The sequence below is a fragment of the Engystomops pustulosus genome, chromosome 9 (genome assembly GCF_040894005.1).
Source record: "Engystomops pustulosus chromosome 9, aEngPut4.maternal, whole genome shotgun sequence".
Classification (NCBI taxonomy): domain Eukaryota; kingdom Metazoa; phylum Chordata; class Amphibia; order Anura; family Leptodactylidae; genus Engystomops; species Engystomops pustulosus.
Window position 1 is genome coordinate 45,253,921 of NC_092419.1, and position 22,394 is coordinate 45,276,314.

General features: G+C 40.1%; 2 protein-coding genes and 1 long non-coding RNA gene across 3 annotated transcripts in view; 2 read left to right on the plus strand and 1 right to left on the minus strand.

Annotated features, from left to right (window-relative positions):
* Window positions 1-9,075, plus strand: part of TRPC5 (transient receptor potential cation channel subfamily C member 5) — a 237,064-nt gene extending 227,989 nt beyond the window's left edge. The window contains exon 11 of the mRNA XM_072125474.1: window positions 783-9,075. Coding sequence (XP_071981575.1) covers window positions 783-1,484 — 702 coding nt within the window. The 3' untranslated portion in view covers window positions 1,485-9,075. The remainder of the gene's footprint in view (window positions 1-782) is intronic.
* A 632-nt stretch (window positions 9,076-9,707) lies between these two features.
* LOC140077108 (uncharacterized) lies at window positions 9,708-13,988 on the plus strand. Its single transcript, XR_011849699.1, has 2 exons — window positions 9,708-11,564; window positions 12,149-13,988. It is a non-coding gene; the product is annotated as an uncharacterized lncRNA (long non-coding RNA).
* Window positions 13,989-15,916: 1,928 nt separating this feature from the next.
* ALG13 (ALG13 UDP-N-acetylglucosaminyltransferase subunit) overlaps window positions 15,917-22,394 on the minus strand; it is a 47,202-nt gene continuing 40,724 nt past the window's right edge. The window contains exons 29-31 of the mRNA XM_072122974.1: window positions 19,817-19,979; window positions 17,273-17,564; window positions 15,917-16,464 (exon numbers count right to left, since the gene is read on the minus strand). Coding sequence (XP_071979075.1) covers window positions 17,290-17,564; window positions 19,817-19,979 — 438 coding nt within the window. The 3' untranslated portion in view covers window positions 15,917-16,464; window positions 17,273-17,289. The remainder of the gene's footprint in view (window positions 16,465-17,272; window positions 17,565-19,816; window positions 19,980-22,394) is intronic.

Below are 22,394 nucleotides of genomic sequence, written 5' to 3' on the forward strand. Positions count from 1 at the left end.
CAAACCCAATACTAAACAGAAGCACAGATTTACCCATCTTTACATTGTAATTTCTTCCAATACATGTGCATCCTGGTATACAGTCAGATATAGGAACATCCTTTCTTAACTCTTGCATTTATCCAGCCACATCTCCTTGAATAGGGACTATTGCTCTGCACATGTTTCATTACAACACTTTCAGCAGCTTCTCATAGCACTGGGAAATGATATGTGCAAATTGTACTGTACGTGTGATTCTCGGCAAGAACTCGCTTTGCTTATATAACATCTTTCAGAAATCCTTGGAGTAAATACTTTAGCACGAAATTGTCTTCACACTGGATTTTCAACGTGGCAGTTTATATATTGCCAATTTTGTTGTATCTTCTTTTTGAACATTATTGGTTATGGTGCTCTCTATTTGAATATTAATTTTTTTATAGTATGGTTTATTAAGATGACACCAATGGATCATCTTAGCGATTCAGTCAGTTAATAATTTATCCAAAGAAGGTCCTACACCTTCAAGATCTATCAGTGAAAGGCTTTAATCGCCATACATCCCGACCTCTGTGTGTTTATAATAGGGAGAGCAATGTACTGTAAATCTGGCAGCAAATTATCTACAGGGAGAACAAAAATATTGGACGCTGAATCCAACTTGCATAATCCTTCCCTTGAGGGAGAGCTTAGCCCCCTTCTACAGATTAGATAGTGTTGTCTGGTCCTGGTGACATCAAAGAATACCACCAATATGTGTTTAATGTACATAGATTTATACAGTTTTTCTATTCCTGCAGGAATTAAAACAAGATATCTCCAGCTTCCGATATGAAGTGCTTGATCTTCTGGGAAACAGGAAACCTCCAAGGAGAAGCTATTCCACCAGCAGCACAGAGGTCTCCCAAAAAGACACGCCAGAAGAGCGTCCCAAGGCAAAAAGTGTGTCTTTCAATGTAGCCAACAAAAAAAAAGACTTTAACGTTTCGGCGCTCTTTAAAACAATGTCTGGGATTGAGATCATGGATGAGGCACCTAAAAGTAATGGCATCAGTAAGCGTTCCTTTATTCGAAACGGCAACAAACTCCAGAGGCTCTCAAGTTCTAAGAAGGAGTCCTTCAAAAGACTGGGCTTACTCTTTTCCAAGATGAACGGACACATGCCGGAGCCTGCAACTGAACCAGTATACACCATCTCTGATGGACTGGTCCAGCCTCATTACATGTGGCAGGATGTAAAACAAACTGATCCAGAGCCTGAGTGCTCTAAAAGTGAAATTAACCTCAATGAGGTGAGTCCAGATAAGAGCCCTGGCGTACTAAGTCACGATCACTCTCCTATTCATACCAGCTCCCTACACTGTGCTTCCAACCTCTGCTCTTCTAATGCCAAGTTGTTAGACTCCACAGAGGATGTGTTTGACTCATGGGGAGAAGCATGTGATATGCTCATCAACAAGTGGAAAGATGGACCAGAGGAGCAGGTCACAACAAGACTATAAAATAACTATAGAGAACTGCTGTAAAATTTAGCAACTTTAGATTTGTAACAATTTTCCTTTTACAGAGCATTAAATAAGGTAGGAATCCTTCCCATTCACATAGATGAGTGTGGAAGTCCATTAACAGCGATCTATTTTGCAATATTTTTTTACCATTTTCGTTTGCTTTTTTTTATATCAAAGCTTACTAAGCCGTGTCTAAGCTTTCATGTTAGTCTTTCAGCATCAGCAGGGCTTTCTGACTACAGAAGAACACTAATGGGAAATGCAGAACATGTGTAGCAAATGGAGCTGCACCAGAATACAACAGCTTGTCCACAGATAGGATTCTCCTGAGATTTAGCCAAAATTTGCTTTACTGATGCATCATTCCAAATTTTATATTGTGATATCCACCAGCAGCATGTGGGGTTTGACATGTTTGCACAAAAACACTGTATATCGAGCTGGTTCCGGGTAATGTGTGCTTATTCTTAAGAGTTGTTAATCTTTCAATCTTTTCTCCCAGCACTTTAGAAGTTAATTTGACGACTGCTATTAATGGATTGGTAATTGATCAACAATGTATTCCTATGATTTGCCTGTCTGCAGTTTATTGTGAGGCACATACAATAGAAGAAATCTTGTAGAAATGTATCAGGGAAGTGCTAGTATATAGCAACTTATATTCGTTAGAACATTCTCTAATTCTGTTTTACTGGGATCGACTTCACAAATATATTATAGATTCCTTTTTTTCACCAATAATGTTCACCTCTTGTTAATCTGAACATGGAGTGCTACATGTACTTGCCACCAAAATAACCTTATTCATTAGTGGTTTTCACTTCTTAAGTAGAAGTGGCCACGTTCAAACATCAATAGACAGTACAGTGTTGTTCATTGGCCAATCCTTTCCTATCTACTGGAGATCTTATACATATACAGATTCTGTTGATCTTTAGTGACCCCCAAGTCCTTTGTGTAAATGGACTAGTAGAGTGTAAACATAACCATGGGACGGAAAGAGCGATGTACTCTGCTGTATACATATAAGTCTCCCAGACATGTATGGAGCAGTGGTCACATATACACATACAAATACTCTATACACAGGAGACCTAAAGGGAACTTGTCAGCAGAAAGTGACCTAATAAACCACTACTATTATGTTGTCCTACAGCTGAACACCTTCCAGTTGTTTTTCTTTCATGATCCAGTGTGATGGTAGTATCCAGAAAAACAACTTTATACATTCGATTTACATCTCGCTTTGAAGTCAAGGAGGCAGAGATTTTACACTGAAGTCAAGCTCTCTCTTCCTCAGAAACCCCCATTCACTGTTATTGATTCTCCGGCATCCAGAGACATTACTAACCAGATCTCCTGAAGTCAGATGAATAATGTCAATCACGAAGGAGGAGACATTCACAGCTCCTTAGCTTGACTTTAGTGTTAAATTATCCTCCTCCTTGACTTTATAAAACCAATTTACATCTTACTTCAAAGTTGATGATTTTCTGGATGATGCTACCACACTGGGCCATGAAAGAAACAAAAACTAGAAGGTGCTACGCTACCTGACAATATACTAGTAGTGGGTTAATAGGCCAATTGTTGATTATAGGTTCCCTTAAAGGGTGCAGTCACACGTTGCAGTTAAAACTGCATCCCAATTAGTTTTGAGGTGGTTTTAGGTGCAGTTTTGTCAATTTCACAGGTGAAAGACATGAACTGAACGGGTGAATTTGATTTTGAAGGAGAAAGCTTTCCCACAAATTTCATTTACCTGTTGATTTGATGTCTTTCACTTGTTAAAAGAAGTAATACCACCTAAAACCAACTCAAAACTAATTGCAATGCAGTTTTAACTTCAAGGTGTGACTGCACCCTAAAGTGAGCCTTTCATCATGAATATGCATTGGAACCTGCAAGCAACTTGTTATTGAGCAGACAGAGTTGAGCAGTTAAATATAGTTTTATAGGAAAATATTCTGCATAACTTGCGTTTTACACACTTTCATGTTTGCTTTGTATGTTGTGACATCATGGTGGTAGTCCTACCAGTGACTGATATTAGTGTGTACACCTATCACTACTTCTCAACATAAAAATATATTTACTTGTAGGAAATAGAAGTTCTGTTCTATCTGTTCCCAAAACCCAAACCCTCCTTTCTGCTCTATAACATGCTACTTACAGATAGAACTGCATTTTTCTGGTAACAGCTTTCTTTAACCATCCCAACCGCTCCCTATCGATCATAGGCATATCACTTATCCTGTGGGTGGATGATCAAAGCTGTTTAAGGCGCCGCACCAAAAAAAAAAAACGGTTGTGGAAATAAAAGGGTCAAAATGATAACACAACTGAACTATATGTCCAACCTGTAAAAGTTTGTGATCACTTAAAGGACATCTACCACCAGGATCAAGGAGTGTAAACCAAGCACACTGACATACTGGTGTGTGTGACATACTGGCAGGATCCACTCTTCTTTATTCTTCCCATGGCCTTGTTTAAGAAAAAATATACAAATGAGCCAGTGGGGCTCCAGGCTGTATTAACACCTATGGAGCCCCTCAGACTCATTTGCATAATTTTAAAAACCTTTGAAAAAAAAAAGGGCATAAGAAGCTAAAACAAGAGCAGTAGTGATGGCAATTACGGCTCTTCTTAGTGAGCTGGCTCATTAGGCTCCGCTCACTAAGAAGAGCTGGATGTCCGTGTGCTTGGTTTACAATCCTTGATCCTTGATGTCCTGTAAGATATTACATTGCAATTATTGGTAACATTGATAGTATCATTGAATAGTTTACAAAACCATTAAACTCAATAGAAAAAGTAGAAAAAAGTAGGAATTCGGGAATGAAAGAGTAGACTGAGATTGCCCAGCAAGGCCCAGTCCAAACACCCAGCACCCCCTCGGGGGCTTTCATAGCTAATTCAGGGGAGCTAGCTCTAATTTTCAGTGTATTGTAATCAATGTTTCAGTAACTATTTGTATGTAACTTCTTGAAGATTCTTCATCCACTCTTATGAGATTAGTGTCATTCTTCCCGTTGTTCACGTGTTACAGTCCATCTGTAATGTAAAAAGCAATGAAACTTTGCACTATTATGTAACTGTACTTAATTCATCGTGCACCCATTGAAATCTGTTTTTCAGATGCAGGAGTAGCACCTTCTCTAAAGTTGTGTGTAATTAAGCACTGCTACTTGTTTCGCAAAATTAAATCAAGACAAACCAAAAAGCACAAGTTTTGATGAGCCCTACAAGCTATGGATGTTCAAGAATATACCACACCATAATGACAATTTCAGCAGGTCTATAGAGCTCATGTGGGGTACCCCTATGGTAGAGAGGACTGGTAAATCTTCTAGTTTACAGTAATCTATAGTAAATGGAAAGAGATTAGATATTCCAGTAACACCATTAACTTTTCTAAATGTTGGCACTTGGTACAATTTTTTTTTTCTAGTCCAGAAAGGACTAATAATATTACTCAGGGTGACTGAGCATCTGCCAAATTATAGGGGAAATTTAAAGTGACCCTTCATGAAAAAGATAGGAATGTCGCCTCCTACCCCCTTCAAAGGTCTCCTTGCTGTAACCCTAGCATGGCCGCCTGGCAAACTGGAAATAAACAGGAAATAAACCTGTCCGTCATTTCCTGAAAGGTCACTTTAAGAAAAGGGCGTAAATGTGCAAAAACATTTTTTTTGTTTATTTTCACTGAAAACCTAGGGAAGAAAAGTAACCATCTATGAATCATTTGTAAAGCTTTACATCTGGGGTAGGTCATAGAATAGTTACCTTCATCAAAATTGCAAACCCATTGCAGAAAATATATATATATATTGCAAAGTTTTGCATTATTTTTTTTTTGGGGGGGGGCCGATTTGACAAATTTGCTTTAAAGAGATTTTCATAGAAATTCACTTTCACATATTTGCTGTATATACAGATATAGCCAATGCAAGATCACTGATGATACCATCCCGCCTAGGGTTACTGTGGCATATCTGCATGTCTATGTCACATACACAGTAGAAGATTCAGGCTCTAGTGCAAAGCCTCCAAACTTATAACTGCATGCACAAAGTTATATTCTGCAGTCTGTGCTACAAACATCAGGAGTCGTTTTAGCCGTTTTATCACGTAATACTTTAGCGAGGTTTGGTGTGTCGTGGGCACCATGTCTTTCAGTTGCTATATGGTTTTGTTGAACCTCTAGGTATACAAGACAAGGAGTTGAAGCCAAGGTTAAATTTATTTGCAGTCTGTTAACCTGGAGAAAACCAGAGATAATGAGAAAGAAACAATTACAGGCAGTCCCCAACTTAAGGACATCTGACTTGCATGCGCTACTCCTAGTTACAGGCAGACCTCTGCATGCTGGTAATGGATTGTACCCATGGCCCATGTTTTAACAATCAACTGTGAGAATTATGAAAAGGCGTTTGCAATAAAGCTTTATTATTAAAAAGTTGTTCCCAAGACAACCCAAAATTTTATAATCCCCACCAAAAAAAAAAAATTGTCCGGAGATACCCTTGTAAAACATACTCGTTCTGACTTGTGTACGAATTCAACTTAAGAGTAAACCTATCCTGTATGTAAGCTTCATTTGTAAATGGCACACCAAATGGATACTAGCAAGTAGTAATACATGGGAGCATGTTTGCATGACCGCAATACCCAGGTTCTGTTTGTAGTCTGCAACAATGGAGACACATAGGTCAACATAAAAACTTTAGACTAAAAATAAATAAAAATAAAAAGGGATCAATATTTGCTGGCAACTTTGTTTCTTAAAGCTGATGAATACACTCCCGATACTAAGTGGTTGGCGCCTCTCTGTATATCTGACGCAAACCTGGGGGCACGATGTGTCAGGGCTTGATAAATTCCCTACCATTTACAATTTGCTCAGCTCCTCGTACTCTAACTTGAGTGAAGTTGGCCGCTATCGTTTTTAAGATATTTATGAAAGTTTCCAGAGGTCCCCCCCCCCAAATTGCCCAAATCAAACAAAATTGTTGCTGAACAATTCTGCTACGTTTATGCTTCTTTTGTTTTGAATATATGAACAAAAAATTAAAGGTCAAAAGTTCAACCAGCCCCCCAACATTAACTGAGTCAAACAAAACTGATGTCAAACGTTAGTGCTGGTTTGTGCAGCAAAAAATTTCGTTTGTGCCACTATCATTTTTAATATATTCATACTTTTTTTCCAGAGGTCATCAGAGTTCAATTCTTCCAAAGTACAATGTGGTTCCTAGCTCTCCCTGGTGAACAAACCAGGGAAGTGTCTTTAGGTTTGTATTTTACCAGATCATCCTAAACACCTTAACCCATGTAAATACCTGAACATACCTTAAAAATGATATAGGCACAAACAAAAATTTTTGCTGCACAAACCAGCATAAAAGTAGCACTAACGTTTGTCATCAGTTTTGTTTGATTCGGTTAAAGTGGAGGGGCTGGTTGAACTTTTGACCTTCAAGTTTTATTTTTTTTTTTTTACAATTTAGCAGACTCAGCATTATGCAGAAAAAAAAGTTTTAAAAAAGTTTTAACCCTAACATACAAGTGATCTACATGGAGTATTGGGGGGTGGAGGAGAGGCACAGCTGGCCTGGCGCTTCTGGTGTGAGATGGAGAAGAGGCTCACTTGCCCTTCTGGCTTCAGTGATGTCCTTTACAAAAAAAAATACATCATTGCTTTCCACAGCTGCCAACCATGTGATGTGCAACTTGTCTTAGTCTACTTGGTGTATGGGACATTAACCCCCCTCTTGACTGCCATACATCTATACAGAACATACCCCATGCAGATAGCTAGTATATATACACATCATGACTGTGTCAAACATTACATGGTAAGAATTCTCGTGTCTTAACCCTTTAGTGCTCAGCATCTGATATAGCGAATGCTGAGCGCAGTGACATAACGTTTAGCGTCCAATATATTGGACGCAGAGCTGATGCCAGCTCCAAATCTGAGCCGAGCTGACATCAGGATACACACTGGGTGCTGGCTGTAACGAACAGCCAACACCCCTTTGAAACACGCACAATCTGAGTGGGCTCTGAACGCGGGTGTTTAACCCGTTAAATGCCGTAGTCAGCATGACCCCTGGGGGGTGTCTTTCCCCCACGATCTGCCCCCTGCGCAGTCTTTTGGGGGTGCCGATCGTTCCTATTGCAGCCCTGAGGTCCATCTATGACGTCTTCTTAAAGGTGCAGAGGCTGACACAGCTAATACCATGCAATACATAAGTATTGCAGGATATTATCGTGAACAAGCAATCAGAATTAGTAAAAAATTGCCCATAAGCACCCATAACATATAAAGAAACATATAATGCACAAAAAAAAAGGTCTATATTCATAACACAAACCCAACACATATAGTATCACGGCGTCCGTAACAAACCGTGGATTAAAAGTAAATAACTTTTGAACCCGCCAGATGAATGCCGTCAAAAAAAAAAATAAAAAAAATATTAACCCACCAAAAACTATGATTTCTACCCATTTAATCCCACAAAAAAAAATGCAATTAAAAAAAAAAAAACATATGTACTTCAGAATGATACTGTTGCAAAGTATAACATGTCCCAGCAAATAAAAAAAATAAAAAAAACAAGCCATCAACTAGCTCCGTAGCCAAAAGGGTAAAAATGATAGATTTTTTCCCACATTAGGGTATTATTTGGCAAATTTAGTAAAACATAATAAAAAATATTCAAGTCTGGTATCCCCGTAATCATAGCGACCCTAAAAAAAGAAAAAAAAAAGTAAAAAAAATCCAGTACAGAATTGATGCCGTTCTACTCCTGCCCTCAAAAAAAGTTCCTAAATTTTCAACAATAGGTGATACCAACCCCAAAATGGAAAATGCATCTCATCCCGCAAAAGCAATGCCAACACATGGCCCCAATAACGTAAAAGCTGAAATTTTATAGCCTACAAAAGGGGAAAAATTTAAAAATCCTGGCATCTGCAGGGCGATCCTTCCCTTCTGCGCCTCGCTGTGTGTCTCTGTACTCGGGAGAAATTGCATAACAAATTATAAGATGGGTTTTCTCTTTTTATCTTTTGGAAATGTATAGATTTCAGGGCTAAATAAACGTATAACCGCCAAAATATGATCTAAATTTCACCTCCATTTTGATTTAATTACTATGAAGATCTCACGGGGTTAACAATCTTCCTAAAAGTTGTTTAATAGTTTGAGGGGTGCAGATTTGAAAATAAGTTGATTATATAGGGCAGTGGTGGCGAACCTATGGCACGGGTGCCAGAGGTGGCACTCAGAGCCCTTTCTGTGGGCCATCTGTGGGCCATCACCTCAGCACACTGGACAGTTACAAGCAACTTAAAAGATGCTGCTTTCAGTCATATTTTGATACTTACTTTACTACAGTCCCAAGTAGAGAAGGGAGAATGAATAGACAGGGCCGAATTATCTTTGGAGGACCTCCTGCTGGCCCCATGATTCTCTGTGGGACACTGGAAAGAAGCTAGAATGATGCAAATTTTCCATCTTTCCACTGTGTTGCTGTGCTCAGGAGGCAAATATGATTGTTTAAAGGGAACCCGTCACCACTATTTTCACAAATACAGGTAGTGACAGGTTCCTATAGAGCTCTAGTAACTATCTGACACCCTGCTTGTAGTTAAAAATTATGCCCCTGAGATTCCCATATATTCAACTTTATAGTTTTATCTGGTAACTAAGCATGGCAACATGGAGTCCAGGTGGGCGTGGCCTCCTCAGGCTGAATCCAGCAGCTCCTCCCCATCCCTATCTCTGTATGCTGCTATAATGTCATGTGACCAGGGTGACATCATCGCAGGTCCTATAGCTTTAGTAGCATTAGGAACTGTACACTAAGCATATATGTCATGAAATCACAGCATATTTTATCACATGAAATCACAGCAGGCTGCATGCAGAGGAGTAGAAGTCCATGGAGGCTGCGGTGATTGTTTTATGTGGTCAGATATGTACATGGGGTATAGTTTTCATATTAAGTAGCTCAAGGACCTTTGATGATGTCACCCTGGTCACATGACATTAGGCCACGCCCCCGTGGACTCACTCCAAAGCTGCATAGATACCAGGCAAGATTATAACTCTGATTTTATGGGGATCTGAGGGTAACAATTTCTAGCTAAAAGCAGGGTGTCAGATAGTTACTAGAGCTCTATAGGAACCTGCCACTACCTGTATTCGTGAAAATAGTGGTGACGGGTTCCCTTTAAGAACAGGGAGCAGAAAGTTATTGCTTTTATTTTTGGTTGGCACCTCGTAAAAAAATATGGGGGGTTTTTGGTTGCTTTTTGGGCACTTGGCTGCTAAAAGGTTCGCCATCACTGATATAGGGGATTATTATATGCTAAATATTTAAAATTTTATTCAAAACAGTATCCCCAAAATAGACAATTTGGAAAAACAATATTTGATTTGTAAGCCGTGTGACATCAAAATAAATTATCCAGACATTTCAAAAATTATGAAAATGTAAAGTAGACATATGGGAAATGTTATTCAGAAACTTATTTAGGTGGTAAATCTATCTGCCTAAAAGCACGATGATTCAGAATTTCGAAGAGGCAAATTATATTAAAAGGACACAAGAATTGTTTTCTAGGTGCCACAGTTCAAGTGATCTTGTCAACTTAGGCAGAAAGCAGGAGCAGCAATTATTGAAATGCTATTAATAAAATTATTTTCTCAAGTTAGAGTCTTATGGTATGAAAATAGAATTGTTATGATATGTAAAACGGTTCCAAAGATATCAAAGATCAGAAATAGGGTCATGGGTGTCTGAATTTCCAGGTCTCACTCATGAAGGGGTTAATCAAACCATTAGGGCAGTGATGGCGAACCTTTTGGAGACCGAGTGCCCAAACTATAACCAAAATCCACTTATTTACCGCAAAGTGCCAACATGGCATTTTAAGCAGTAACTTATTGCTACCTGCTCTTCAACAGCTATTAATCGTATCAGCACCTGAGGTCACCAATACAGTTGAAAGAAGGAGGGCACATTCAGACTCTCATTGTAGCTTCTCACCAGGGTCTCTCTGTACAGTAAGAATGTAGGGACCAATAGGATGACCTACAAAGATACGGCAGTTCTATCAACACTTTTGCCGCAGTTCCAAACAGCCAATGATGTGTCGTTTTAATGTCAATGATGTGTCTCGGGGTCAATGGCCTGAGTGCCCACAGAAAGGGTTCTGAGTGCCACCTCTGGCACCCGTGCCATAGGTTCGCCACCACTGCATTAGGGGATATGCTACTGGTATTTTATATACTGCAATTGTATATTCATGTCACATTTCACAGAATAAGTTCAACATCACATTGATGCTAGAACAAGTTATAGGAGCTATGCTGCGTGCCATTCCTAGATTTTCAGGAGCTCTGGATAGGGTGCTACATGCAGTCACACTGATAACAAAGAGTATAGCAGAAAAGTACCTTACGGAGCTAGTGTATGTAAAGTAATGAGACTCCATAATATGTAATACAAAGTGTCATAATACAAGGTGGTATCAAAGAATAAGGCAAAAAATTGTGCATGTATATCATAACTGTGATGTATGATGCCACGGTGGCTTAGAGGTTAGCATTACAGCCTTGCAGCGCTGGGGACCTGGGTTCAAGTCCCAGGGTCAACATCTGCAAAGAGTTTGTATGCTCTCTCCATGTTTGCGTGGGTTTCCACCGGGTCCTCTGGTTTCCTCCCATTAGGGACAGGGACCGATTTGGCAAGCTCTGCGTAATCTGCGTGTACTATATAAATATAGAATTATATTACAGAGCCCCATTACTTTCCATAGGCTAGCTCTGTATGGTCAAAGATACTTTTCTGATTCACTCCTTATTATCTCATTCACATGTACATAGGTATACACTATAATCACTACATATTTGTATGTTAAGGTCATTTCTACAGTGTCTGATGAAGGGCAGTCAGGTCCAACACCGAAAAATCTTTGTGACTGGATTACATGCATAATCACCGTGATCCTGTCATGGATCTGGTGGTGGTTAATGGGTCTAAATCCTCATGACAGGTTCCCTTTAAGATGTAGCATGGAGCAGATGATTAAAGGGAGCCTGTCACCAGGAGACCCATTTTGAACACTCCCCCAGTCCCCACAGAGCATAGTACATACACTGCCAAAGAGTTTTTGTATTAAAAATTGGTTTTACAGAAAAAAATATATGTTATATTGTACCTTTCATTAGCATCTGCTGTGTGACCAGGCAGTTGCCAAAAGGGAGGGTCTGGAAAGGAACAGTCCCCCCCCACCCTTGGGATTCAGCTTCTCCATGTGACCTTTTCAAATATATGAAAACACCCATCACTTGGCTTAGCGACACCCCCTGCTCCTCTACAGCCAATCCTGAGTGTGGGGAGTTATTCATATATTTGAAAAGGTCACATGTTTCCCAAGGGTGGGGGGGGGGGGAACTGCTCCTTTCCAGCCCCTCCCATTTGGCAACTGCCTAGTCAAACAGCAGATGCTAATGAAAGGTACAGTATGACATCTTTTTTTTTGTAAAACCAATTTTTAATACAAAAACACTTTGGCAGTGTATGTACTATGGTCTGTGGGGACTGGGGGAGTGCTAAAAATGGGTCTTCTGGTGACAGGTTCCCTTTAAGGATGCATACAAGGTCTACCAGCTCAGATAACACCTCTGAGTGGTGCAATGAAAACACAAAATGATGTGTGTTCTGGATGTGATGAATATCCACACACCTGGGAGCTGCTGTGTGATACTAAGACAAACAGATTAATTAGAAGTGCTACTTCCCTGCATGTAAAATCGCATAATGAAATGTTGTCAGTAAAACATTAGAAGAGATCACACCCTCTAATATGTAGACTGAATAGCAATTACATTGTTTACCTAACAAATATTCTGCATCGGTGACATATCTGCTGGGAGACTGCTGATCATGTATGCGAGATGACGACTATGGACATATGGACAGCCAGACAGAATAGTCACCCACTACTCCTTTCAGTACAACTGTAATTATATATTACACTTACACACAAACATTGCACGTTTCTTATTGGAAATCTGTGTCAGACATATAGACCTGGGTAGAGGTAGCAGACGCTAAACTGTGTAAAACGTGAACTAAATGATTGCATATCAATTGTAAGGACATTTTCAACCTACCTCAATGGGAAAATGAATTTGTCAATTCAGCGCTGCGGTTGCTTCAGTCGTTGCCTGCATGGTGGCACCACTGTCACCCATTGTGCAGCTACTGAGCAACTCCACCCATCTAAACAGGAAGAGGTTCATATATAGTTGGGTCCCCAAAAAACAAAGAGCAGTGAGAACCTTTATTTCCAGGTTTCTACGTTCCCCCTATGTATTCTATCTTTCCAATATAACTATGGAATCCATCCACAGCATATGCATCGTGCAAGGAGGCAAGTTTATGGCATCGGTGCTTAATGGGCGACGCTGTAAATAAATAGTCAGCAATTTGTTAGTCTAGCAATGGGTGCTATGATATGTGGAGACTTTGTTCTATGTGGACAGTCCTTGAGTTCTGTATGTTTTATGCCAAAAATTGGGTTTGGATACACATCAAGGGACCATAGGAACTTGTGCTGCCCATGGCGCAGTGAAGGCTGGGAGCCCCCAACATACTGCACTCTCTCATCATACTGTATATAGCATGTGTAGGAATGATTAAAGGAATGAGAAGGAAAGCACATTCTCCAAAATGATCCCCCCATCCAAGTAGGAAGTGTAGTACCATACAGAGTACTTCAGCCTTCTGTATAAATGTCATTGTCTGTTCGTTCATTGTATGTTCAATGCAGCACTGTGCAAAATAGTAGCCACAAAGCCTTTTGCCCAAAACCCATTCATTTATTTAACGCAATAGAAAATCTGAAGATGTGCATGGGTGATGCCAGAAAATAATCTCTGGGAATTTAAGAAATCTATTTAAATATATAAATATATACATGCATATAACATGGGAGAAATGAAACATGTATTTGTGTAATATAATGGCTTAATTTTTTACATTTTTTATAGAACGGCAGCAATATGCACCAAAATGGCATCTTGCCTGCACTTAGGGATCCAAGCAATGAGTAAAGTGGATTCTTAATTCTTTCCGTCCAGAGGAAGCGATAGGAGAGAAATTTATTATGCCTTGCCAATCCTTCAGCACAGACGGGTAACAGAACTTTCTGAATGTCCATTTAAAATACGCAAAATAGAATTCACTTTAGAGTGCACCTTGGATTATACACCACAGATCAGATATCTATTCCTGCAGAGATACTTTGTACATAAAATGTATTTATTTCCATGTATTTTGTAATTTACTTGTACACTGAAGACAAAATAAAAGCTTATCTTTTTTTCAATAATGTATGCTTACGGAAATTAAGATTTTTATTCTTTCATACAGTATGTAACATTAAGTTGCCAATAAACATTTATAAGTACAATCTGCTCCGATTGGAACAATTTATTATCAGCTCACACTGTTGGCTTATGAAGATGCTCTTGGTCCTCTTTACCACTTCTTATAGCAGAGACTTAAAGACTTACCAACCCAATACCAGGACTTCACTTCAGTAAGGTTACATGCAGATGAATGCGTGCCTTTCATGGGTGGGAACAATGGATCTGCGGGCTGTGTGTCATTGGTTTGTGGGGTCAGCTCATATATAGGTTTACCACAATAAAGACCATAGGCAGGAATAGAACCTGCTCAGAGTCTGGCACCTCCTCTCACACATGGATCCACTCACATTTGTTCCTGGGAGAAAAGAACATCCATGCCTTTAAAATATCACAGGAAGATCAAGTTATTTTAGAATTTCTCCTATGCTTGAACACCCCTGTACTGCCTTAATACACGGAACCACCTAGTGTTACTAACCACCACATCCTACCGATCACTCCTAAAATTCAGATTTTCTAAAACACAGCTAGGAAACATGCGCATGGCGTCCACATGGTGGATTTTATATGCGCATGTTTTTATTCTATTTTGTGAGTATGTTTTAATAAAATAAACTCCATATATTTGAACATACTACCCTATCTGCTGCTTAATCTCTTCTATAGTAGCTGTACACTATTTGGCTACAGGATGCAAGAAAATGCAGCTTAAAACTGTCTGAATAGCGATCTATTCCCATCCAAATACCGTTTGTGTGGAAGTGTACTGAAGAATTTGGAACATAGTTGGGAAAGGAGTGAAATCATCGATTTATCAAAGGATATATAAAAGGACACACAAGGAGCTCCGGTCAGACTGTTTTAATTTTGACTACCAGTGTGCGCCATAGTGACAATCACCCTATCATCCCATGCATATGATCCAGACTGGTGTGGCTACTGCGCTCTGATGATCCCGTCAACAGGCAGCACCTGATTGGTACTCAGCTCAAGCCTTCCACTAGTGTTGTGCCTGGAACTTGCACAACTATCTGGTGAGACTCATTCTTTCCTCCCCCATCTGAATTTGTCCATTGTTGTACAAACTACTACTCTATGAGCGCTTTTTGGTCTCTCCCTGTTCGCCTTACCCATGTTTTTTTATGGCTCACTTACATTATGGTGGACAATACGGCCATTTACGTGGATAGCCGTATTGCCCTTTGAAATGCATGGGGCCGTATTCTTGGACGTTTTTATACAGTTGTGTGCATGAGGACTAAGGCTGCGTTCACATCTCATTTTTGGTATATGCCAGAGTATATATCGAGAAAGCTGACAACATATACACTGCATGTATCCATAGACATATGCAGACAGACAGCAGGCATAGTTTTTGCCTCTGTCTGACCAGTATATGATGTATACTGCAAAAAAAGACCGGATGAAAAGATGTAGCAAGCTATGCATTTCCATTTTGCTGAGCAATGTATATGTTCACCAGAGGCGATAGAAGCCTATGGGCACCAGATGCAAGTTATTGCACCCTTCCTCCAGCCTTACTATGCAGATACGTTGCTCAGCAGAAGGAGTACACCAGTGATGTAACTGTCCATACAAGAACAGTGACATCACTGGGGTAACACCCTGTACATCGACAGGAGTCAGCCAATCACTAGCTGCTGCTGTATACTCCCCCCCCTGCATTCACTGGACGTATCCCACTGTATAGGCATCTCTGTAGGCGTGTCTGCCATACGTTGTGAGGACAAGTTGAAAACCGCCTCATGTGTCCTTACAAATTAGGCAAAAATGAGGTGCGAACCCAGCACAAGTATAATATTGTTGATCCTATTAGGGATCTTTGCTAATCCTGTTAAAAGTGACGAACTCTTAATAATCTGATCTTATATGAGTGTATAAGAAAATGATGATATGAGTAACACTTGCAAACTGCAGGACAGTCAAAAAAAAAAATCTCAATATCATATGAGGTTTTAATGCTTTCTCATTTATTATTAGTGACTGTGAAACACCACCAATATTAACTCTCTTACAGTGAAAACGTGACATACATAGAACACAAACACCCAAATATAATGCCAAATATGCCTAGTGACGTATTATTTTTAAAGACAAACAGTGCTTCAATGCTAAAACATATAGACAGGTAAAACAAAAACAAAAAAAAAGGAGTTTAAAGAACACAGTTGTGGTCCAGTAGCACTCGTCCAATGTTTAGCGTGTAGTAGTCCAATGGTAGCGACTGGATGCCACAAAAAACAAGCTCTGAAGACCTCCATGGTGGAATGGAGCTTAGAAAGTCATCTGTTCAAAGAAAATCTCCAGCAGCAATTTTTAACATGGTCTTTTAAGAAAGTAAAGAATTGCCACAAGAAGCTGCGGCCCTTCAGTACAGTAAAAACTGTAATCTACTTTTATACCTCCAGTTTTAGCCACCCAGGTCAGTGCCAGAAAGGATCCATAAATTAGAAACCAGTGTTCTCCATGCAGAAGAATCAGTCATTGTATGATGACCTGTATAAAAATATATATATTTTAATCCAATATTAACATAATGGGCGCCTAGACGACAAACTAACAATAGCTATTTACCCATCATTCTGACATTACACTAAATGCACATTTTTTAAAGACAAAAGAATCCTGACAATAGAAATGATGAATTTCTTATTGTTCGTAGACTAATTAATTCTGAAGAGCGAGAGGTGATCACGTTGTTGCATTACCTCACCTGTCAGAGTCTTCACTTAAGTCAAGAGTGGGAGAAAGCTTCAACATCATACAAAAAGAACCAATTATACTTTCAGCCTTTGTTTTCAACTGGAAGTTTATGGCAAGTCTTCTTACAAGTTACAGACAATAGTCGTCCCACAGCCAGAAGAATTTGGCAACAGGGATAGATTTTACAATCCCCACCAGGTATCCTTTAATAGACCACATACAATTCACCAACCTACCAAGAATTTGCACCCCTTAGTAGTGGATACATTGGGTATTACAGCTTGGTCCGAAATAAATGGGACAAACCTGCAATCCCAAGCAAAACTGTCAAGTCAATGGAGTGCAGGACAATAGCTGAAGCACTGTGACCCAGTCACATGGCTTTTGGGCAACCCAAAAAATATAGTCTGACAATTAAGAGAAATAAAGTTGCAAATATCTGGCACTAGACTAAAAGATCTGTTTTTTGAATGTGGAAAGTAGAAACCTTTATGTGCCAAGAATCCTAACATTTTGTCCCGAACACAAAGACCAGTTCAGCTTATAATATAGACACACACACACACACACACACACACACACACACCTTGGTCTAACCTACCGATAACACATCCTTCCTCAGATCGTCTGAGGAACAAAGTGCGCAGGAGGAGGTGGTGCTGCTATGTAGCTCACTTGGTGAATGTGGCCAGGATTTACAGGGTTATGAATCCGGGGTGAACTGTTGTAAGGAGGGGTTACAGGATGCCAGGGCGCCACATAGTGATACGTGGGCACAACAGAGACACACGAGTCAAAGCCACTGATTGGAGGCTGGTTATAAGGGTCAGGAACAAAAGGGTAATACACTGGTCCGGGTGTCGGAGGCAGAGATTCCACATTTGGAAATGGACCTACAATTAAACAAAAACAGGTTAAACATGTTCTTTACAAAACACTGCACAAGCCAAAATGAACAAGTTTTCCAAATTTACTGTAATTTTTAGCAACCATTTGCCCGCTGGCAGGACTTTTGTCCCCATGGCTGCTCCTCTTCGGTCTGATCATGCTCGATGCCAAGGGGAATCTGCCATTGCAGGCTATGGATTTCAGGTAGGGTAAATCTTGCTTTCATTGATATTAGGAGAGGTGGGTGCTCTATAAACCATTTATAATGGCGCCATATAAAAGATGGCAAAATTGTCCCAACAGCATGAAGGAGGTCAGTGACCTTGGTGATGGGTCTGATCACAGGCTTCATCACCATTAGGTTCTTGAACCATTTCATGCTGGTGGTTGGGATGGAGCCTGTGAATGGAAGGAGTCAAGATATGTAGAAGAGCTGCGAGAGAGTTAATTCATGTATCTAGAAGAGCTACAAGAGTTATTGGATGGTATATGAGGAAATACACACTATTCTGAATGGGTGAGAAGGTATAAGACATACACCCTACCCCGCTGGTGGGGGGGGGGGGGGTATGCATTATACCTTTTGCCCACTGGAGCAAAGCATATGTGCAGACATCGCTCTCTAAATATACATGAAGAAGATCAAAATTAAAACGACCACTTGATATTTTTCATATAATGTGTTCTCCATTGAACAACATTTGATGGATTTTTGAAAGGGGTGCACCTTGCCACTTGAACAGAGTTTTACAAAATTACTAAAACTTTTAATTTTGCAAAAAAGTGATGATCGTGATTAGATTCTTCTTATGGTCTCTTCCAGAGTTCTGTGACTTTAGCAGTTAGTAAAAGCTGGAAAGTTAGGTGCTAGCCAAATAGGGTTGGTCAGATAATCACCAGGTGCCTGATAAACACCAATAACTTGCAGGTATCTGAAAGCGTTCTCCAATTAGGACTTTTTTTTTTTAAAGTTATCACATTTACATTTTCATTGTGTGCTTTAGAATATATATAATTTATTAACTCCTCACTGCCTGACAAATTAAGACATCAGCGGGTGCAGGTCCGGAGTCTAAAGACATTGCTGAATTTTCACAGCTCCTACACTAGCAGGACCGGGTCTCCACTGAGGGAGATGCGGTTTATTTAGGATTTAATCTTTAACAGAGAACAGAATTAGAAAATGGCTCTTTAGACTTTGTGCAGATGGACAAGAACTAAATTTCTAGATCAGAAGTCTCTAGTTGTAACTAAATATTGCAGCTGGTTCCTTTGAAAAGTTTCTTTGCATTTGAGCCCCCCCTCCCTCCCTTAAGCTCAGGTTTGTGAGGTGTAGATTATTGTCCTGAGGCTGGATAAGACTCAGAGAAAGTGATAGTTTTCAAATATCTGGGTCTACATTATATCAGACATCAACATTTAGATTAGGGAAGTCCGTATTTATAACTCATTAATGGCCAGGAGGATTAAATGTCTGCTCTGGTTTAAGGAACAGCATTGGAGAATGATAAAGGTCCTACATGCTCATGGCAAGAGCAAATGGGGATAAGAGATTGTCAGGAGAGCAGAAAAACAAAGCTTGTTCATAACCATAGGCTCAACGTAATGGAGAATGAAAACCCGTGTCCATGATTTTTCTTTGCATAGAACCTCATGACCGCTTTGAGTGCCATATTGAAAACCATTTGACCTCCCGAAAAATTAAGGAATATGACCTTCATGAACGCAGAGATGATCGCCAAACCTTCTATACTTGATGTGAAACAAACAATACAGGGATCATGTGGTCTGCTCAGCCGTATACACTGAGTGTATAGTGAAAGATTCATTTGACAGGTTTTTAGTAGTTTAGCACACTGCAGCAAATGTGAGCACAGCAGCAACGCCAAGAGGCCGCTTGTGCTAATGCATGTGAAAGCAATCAGCACTATGGGAAGTGAAGGAAGCCACTATCACTACCAGGAAGTGACCACCCACTTCAGGGGAAACTGGAGATGTAGGGCTGAAAGATATATCAGACTGGATAATAGGTTAGGAAGAAGTCACCATTGTAATTGTTGTAAGACTACTCAGCAATGCAATTTTGGTCAGGTAACTTCAAATATACTTTTTAAAGGCTTAATGTACACTATATAGAACTTAAAACACATTGAAGAGTTCTCCGAAATTCTATGGATTACTGAGAATTTGCAGCATGTTGGACTAAGCAGATCTAGGCCAAAGATATTCATTAATTTTCATCATTGATTGTACATACCACCAGTTTCTATTGTCACCTGTCGGCTTTCATTGTAAACTGTAGGCAGCGGTTGATCAACTAAGGGCACAGGTTCTGGAAAACCTTGATATGGTTCAATATGTGGTGGAGTTGGTATCTGTTGCACATATACCATGGGGTGCCAAAAGCTCTGATGATAACACTAAGAACAAAAATAAAATATATTATGTCTTGATCTGCAGCATTCAAGATCATTACAAAAGCTCATATACAAGTTCAAAGCACAGAGGTGGAGCAAATCCATGGTTCAACATGAGGAACTAGTTGTGAAGCGAGCGGTTGGAACTTGCAATATGAAGACAAGTTTTGTTCTCAAAAAGGGAATATCCAGCAGCGTAAACTGTTTATACCTCACCCTGGACCCTTCAGGTACACCATTACACATGTCAAAACTAGTAAATTAACGGAATAATCAGGTTTTATTCAGTCAGTAATACAGACATTGCACCCAATCAAGCACCAGGTGGACCTCAGGCAATGACAGACACATCAATTATACACCCTAAGGAGAGATTCAGTGTGATGAATAAAAAAGGTCTACATCAAGCTCCCCCTGCACCCATGACTAATAGGCAAGCTTGCATAAGCCAATCTGTTTTAAAGGGAATCCATGAGGGCGCATTCACACGATGCGTTGCATTCTGTGTTGTGTTTTGATTACATGATAAGGTTACATTGTGTTTTAGCAGATCCGGTGGAAACGCAACGTCGTAACCTTAGCATGTAATCAAGTCTGAAGCCAGTGAAATGCGCCCTCAGCAAAAAATTGATATAATAAACCACTACCAGTATGTTGTGAAACAGATTAACAACTTCCAAGTAGTTTTTTATTTAAAAAATGTTCCTGTGTGAAGATAAATTTCTCAAATGTTGCCATGTTGTCCCTTAGAAACGAGATAGCTTCCTCAGAAACTACCACTTCACATTTTGTCAACAGTGGCCAGATTGAGTCCCGTCTGATTACATGGCTTCACCGTTCATTACCACAGGGCGGCTGTGGGACCTGCAGTAGCTCCCGGACATTTCATATACAAAAACGTTGTGCAATCCCTCCAGCAGAGGTGGTCGTATCCAAGGATACAGTCTTGTTTCTAAGGGACCATTGTCTGTGGTAATAACTTTTCAACACTGAAATTATACTAAAATGAACTCCAATCTCAAAAACACAGGGATATGTTACTGATCATTTTTGGGGGGTAAAAATTCAATAATTTAGGAGAAATTAGAAAAAAAAATTACAATATTCAAAGTTTCAAATGTTCTACTTTTTAGACAAAGTCCTGCCACATTTTTTTTGTAGAAACCTTTTGCCATTAGTCTTCTTTATGCATTGTAAAAAATATCTACGGCCATACCCCATGTGGGGAAGTAATCAACAGGCTGGGCACAAGGCAGGGCTTAGAAGAGAAGGTGTCACATACGGCATGATGTATAAGATGTGCATAGTACATCAGGGCAAAATCTGTATCTAAAAGATCCAGGGATGCGTGATAAATTCGGAAAAAGTGCTGCCCTGGTACAAAACATGTTGTGGTATCGGTTCAAGAAGTGCTAGCACTCCCCCTTCCTGGTCTCCAAAAAGAAAATAATCACCTCCTTAAATGCCAGGAAAGTTCCTCTCTGGCCTGCACATCGATATAACATGCAAGAATTATATAGTGCTATATGAATGATGTGCACTCCCTCGATTTCTGTATGGTGTTGTATGGCTGAAGCTCCTAGTCTGTCAAGTCCACCGCTCCCATGTACTTGTTATAATCCAGTATACAGTCTGGTTTGGGAGTTTCTGTACTGGTACCTCGTACTGGGACAGGGGTGGTGGTGTGCCCATGTATTGTTGTTAATACAAGGACCTCTCTCTTGTCCTTGTACTTAACACACAATACAGAGTCGCTGCATAGTGCCCAGGCTCTCCTGTACAGAGTCGCTGCATAGTGCCCAGGCTCTCCTGTACAGAGTCGCTGCATAGTGCCCAGGCTCTCCTGTACAGAGTCGCTGCATAGTGCCCAGGCTCTCCTGTACAGAGTCGCTGCATAGTGCCTTCTAATTTTTTGCTCAAGCAGCGACTTAGGGAGACCTCTCCGATTTCTGCGTACAGTGCCGCATGCTGCAGTTTTTCTGGAAGCGAGGCACTGGAACAGTGTAGTGCTGGTGTGGCCACATGTTTCGCCGGAGTATATGCCTGGACAAACTTGGCACTAATATGGGCCTGACCGTAAACAAATGATCATAACTGGGGTCATCTCTGGGTGAGCACTGTGTGTTGTATGTATAATGCAAAAACGTATGGATGGCTTTAAAGCACATCATTCTCACTGCCATGCAGGTTTTGGGCAATATGCTGTGCAGCATACACTTTTGTCTGGACTACAATTAAATTCAATAGCTCCTCATCAAATACTTAAAGTCTACAGCTCTGAGCCCTGGAGTGTCAGATTTTATTCTAGGTTGCCCCATAAAGTCTGGAACCTGAGGGGCATCATTATCTGGAGCTACCCATGTGGAGTCAGTGGAAGCTCCAGACACTTCACCGCTAGACTTCCCAGGCACTTCTCCA